This window comes from Chenopodium quinoa, unplaced genomic scaffold (genome assembly GCF_001683475.1).
Source record: "Chenopodium quinoa cultivar QQ74 unplaced genomic scaffold, ASM168347v1, whole genome shotgun sequence".
NCBI classification, from domain to species: domain Eukaryota; kingdom Viridiplantae; phylum Streptophyta; class Magnoliopsida; order Caryophyllales; family Amaranthaceae; genus Chenopodium; species Chenopodium quinoa.
Window position 1 is genome coordinate 635,673 of NW_018744167.1, and position 2,842 is coordinate 638,514.

Below are 2,842 nucleotides of genomic sequence, written 5' to 3' on the forward strand. Positions count from 1 at the left end.
TAGACTATAACTTCCGACGGCAAGTGCAGCAACTCTTGCTCCATTTCCGACGCGAAGCTCCACCTCGCCTTTTGCTAGTTTTCTACTTCTTTTTAGTCCCTGCACATCATTAACTATGTGAGAACCACAGCCGGTATCAAATACCCATAAAGAAGTAGAAGTCAAATTAACTTATATAACATAAATACCTGAAGTAGAAGCACCTGACTTCTTGTCCTCCAAGTACTTGGGGCAGTTTCTCTTCTAGTGACCTATCTTTTCACAGTAGAAACATTTGCTTTCCGCAGCAACTTTTGGTTTAGCGGCCTGCTTAGGCTTTTCAGAAACTTTGACAATTTCTTGCCTTTGATTTTCTTGCCTGCCCCCTTCTTTTTGAAACCCTTTCCCTTTTGAACCATCAAAACCTCTTTCTTTGGTTCTTTGGGAATGTTCCTTTCAGCATTGACAAGCATCCCATGCAATTGAGTCAAAGTCTTTTCAGACTCATTCATGTTGAAAGTCATCCTAAACTGATTAAAGCTGTCAAGCAATGAATGGAGAATGATATCAGTAGCCAACTGTTGGCTATAAGGGAATCCAAGACGTTCCATGCTTTCAAAAAGAACAATCATTTTGAAAGCATGTTGGAGAACATATTCACCATTTTCCATCCTGCATTCCAAAATCTCCTTATTAATCTCATATCTCTCAATCCTGGCCTGTTTCTAAAACATGGTCTTAAGCTCTTGCATAATGGTGTAAGCATCTTTGGTCTCAAACCTCCTTTGGAGTTCCGGTTCCATAGCCACCACCATCAAGCAAGTGATTGGAGTAGACCTATCATAAGCCTGCTTAGCACGATGTTTATCAGCATCAGATGATTCATCAGTCACTACTGGAAGTGGGTTTTCTAAGACATCCTCTCTACCCTCCGACTTTAAAAGAAGTCTTAGGGTCCTTTCCCAATTGATGAAATTTTCTCCGTTCAGCCTATCCTTCTCAAGGAAGGGACGGATGCTAAAAAACGAGTTGTTGTTGTTATTAGTCATGATATCTACAGACAGAAAAAAGCAAAGTTCAATTTTATGTTTATAAAAGCACCTAAAACAATAGTTTCTAGGTGACTTAGCACGCTATTCACTTTTAATGTCCCAATTTGAATAAGTGATTCCAAGATCCTATCAATATGCAACGTTAAGCAGACGGAGGCCTTTTCTTAAAATTACATTTTCAAGGCAAGTAAACTCTTTACTAATTACAACATTTGTAATTCTTGGTTAAACAGAAAAACATCTCATGCTTAAGTGTCCCTCTGCTTCAAAATCCAAAACGCTTTTGATGTGGTTAACCAAATTAAGTGTGCAAAATTCGTAATTTCACCTCACTTCCCAAAATTAATAACAATACCCTGCGGAGGCACGACCTATTACTATTAATTAAGGGTTAATAAGTACTTTATATTTGGTAAAGAAAATCTCAATATTTGCGGGACCTAAGTTTATTACGTCGTTATTAATTAGTGAACTCTAGCGCATTGATAACATACATACAATAAACTTATAAGCATTTTAAGAATAATAATAAAATGCAAATTAACTATGAACTAGTATGGCCCCTAATCCTAAGAACTAAGCCTGAATGAGCATCTCCTTGGACTCTTCATGGATCTCCATCCACCTTCATCATGGGCCTTCTCATATGGGCTCTTCTTTGGATTAACTAAGAATTTGAATAATTAAACTAATTCCTAATTAAATAAAATTACAAAAATACTTAACGATACGCAGATCATATTTAAATTACAAAAATACATAACGATACACAGATCGTATTTATAATTTAAATCTAGGGCCATACTAGTCATTTATAGCAATAATATATCATATATATAAAAATGCCACATAATAATATCACATATTATACTTGCCAATAATTAAAATATCAGATATTCTTAATTATGTCAAGTGGATAAATCAATTAATTAGGAAATCCTAGAATATAAATCATATTTGATAAACTGGAATCCTAACCACTTAAAAGATTTTATCCTAAAAATAAAATAATCATCTAATTTTAATTAGATTAAAAAATCAAATTATGTAATTATCTTATAATCAATTCAAAACAACCTTAATTGGAATTGCTCAATATCCCCTTAAAATCAGTTTTTCAATATTATCCAAAATCAATAAATCAGAATTTTTATTTTTTATTTTGATTTATTTTTATCAAATTTTATTTATTTATTTTTTTATTTTTTAAAAACTGAAAACAGGGCTGCGTGACTGAGCTTGCTGCCCAGCGACGTCTCAGCCGCTGCAGCAGCCAAGCCGGAGCCCAGCCACCGTAGTAGCTGGCCGCCGCAGCCAGGCGGCCGCCCAGCCACAGCAGCGCTGGCTGGCGCACCAGGCAGCAGCCCAGCACGCCAACCAGCTCGAGCAGAGCTGAAACCGTGCAACAGTTGCAAGTTCAGCTATGCTCTTGCCCAACAACGACTCCCCTGCCGCCCCTCCGCCATTTCCGACCACCGGAGAAGCCACCGTGGCCCACCATTAGGTGATTCTACCACCCAGCCGTGGCTGCTCCCATTCAAGCTATTAAAATTTCTTTTTTTTTTGTTTTTTTTGTTGTTTGAGTTAAATTAATTTCACAACTTTTGCAAAATTAATTTTGGTGATCTAATTATAATTAAACACAAACTCCTTTATGCATAATTTCAGAAAAATTAATCAAAATCTACATTTTAATTAATTTAGGGCTTTTCATATAAAATAATTCCCAATTCATATAAAACCAATTTTACATGAATTAATTAATCATATCTAAACAATTTTAAATATGAAAAATATATTATATTGAATAA

General features: G+C 35.4%; 1 protein-coding gene across 1 annotated transcript; it reads right to left on the reverse strand.

The window, feature by feature from the left end:
- Nucleotides 1-251: 251 nt before the first annotated feature.
- Nucleotides 252-1,028, reverse strand: LOC110693944. Its single transcript, XM_021871127.1, has 2 exons — nucleotides 760-1,028; nucleotides 252-651 (listed from the first exon to the last, which is right to left on the reverse strand). The coding sequence occupies exons 1-2, from the start codon at nucleotides 1,026-1,028 to the stop codon at nucleotides 252-254; spliced, it is 669 nt and encodes a 222-aa protein (XP_021726819.1).
- Between the last annotated feature and the right edge of the window lie 1,814 nt (nucleotides 1,029-2,842).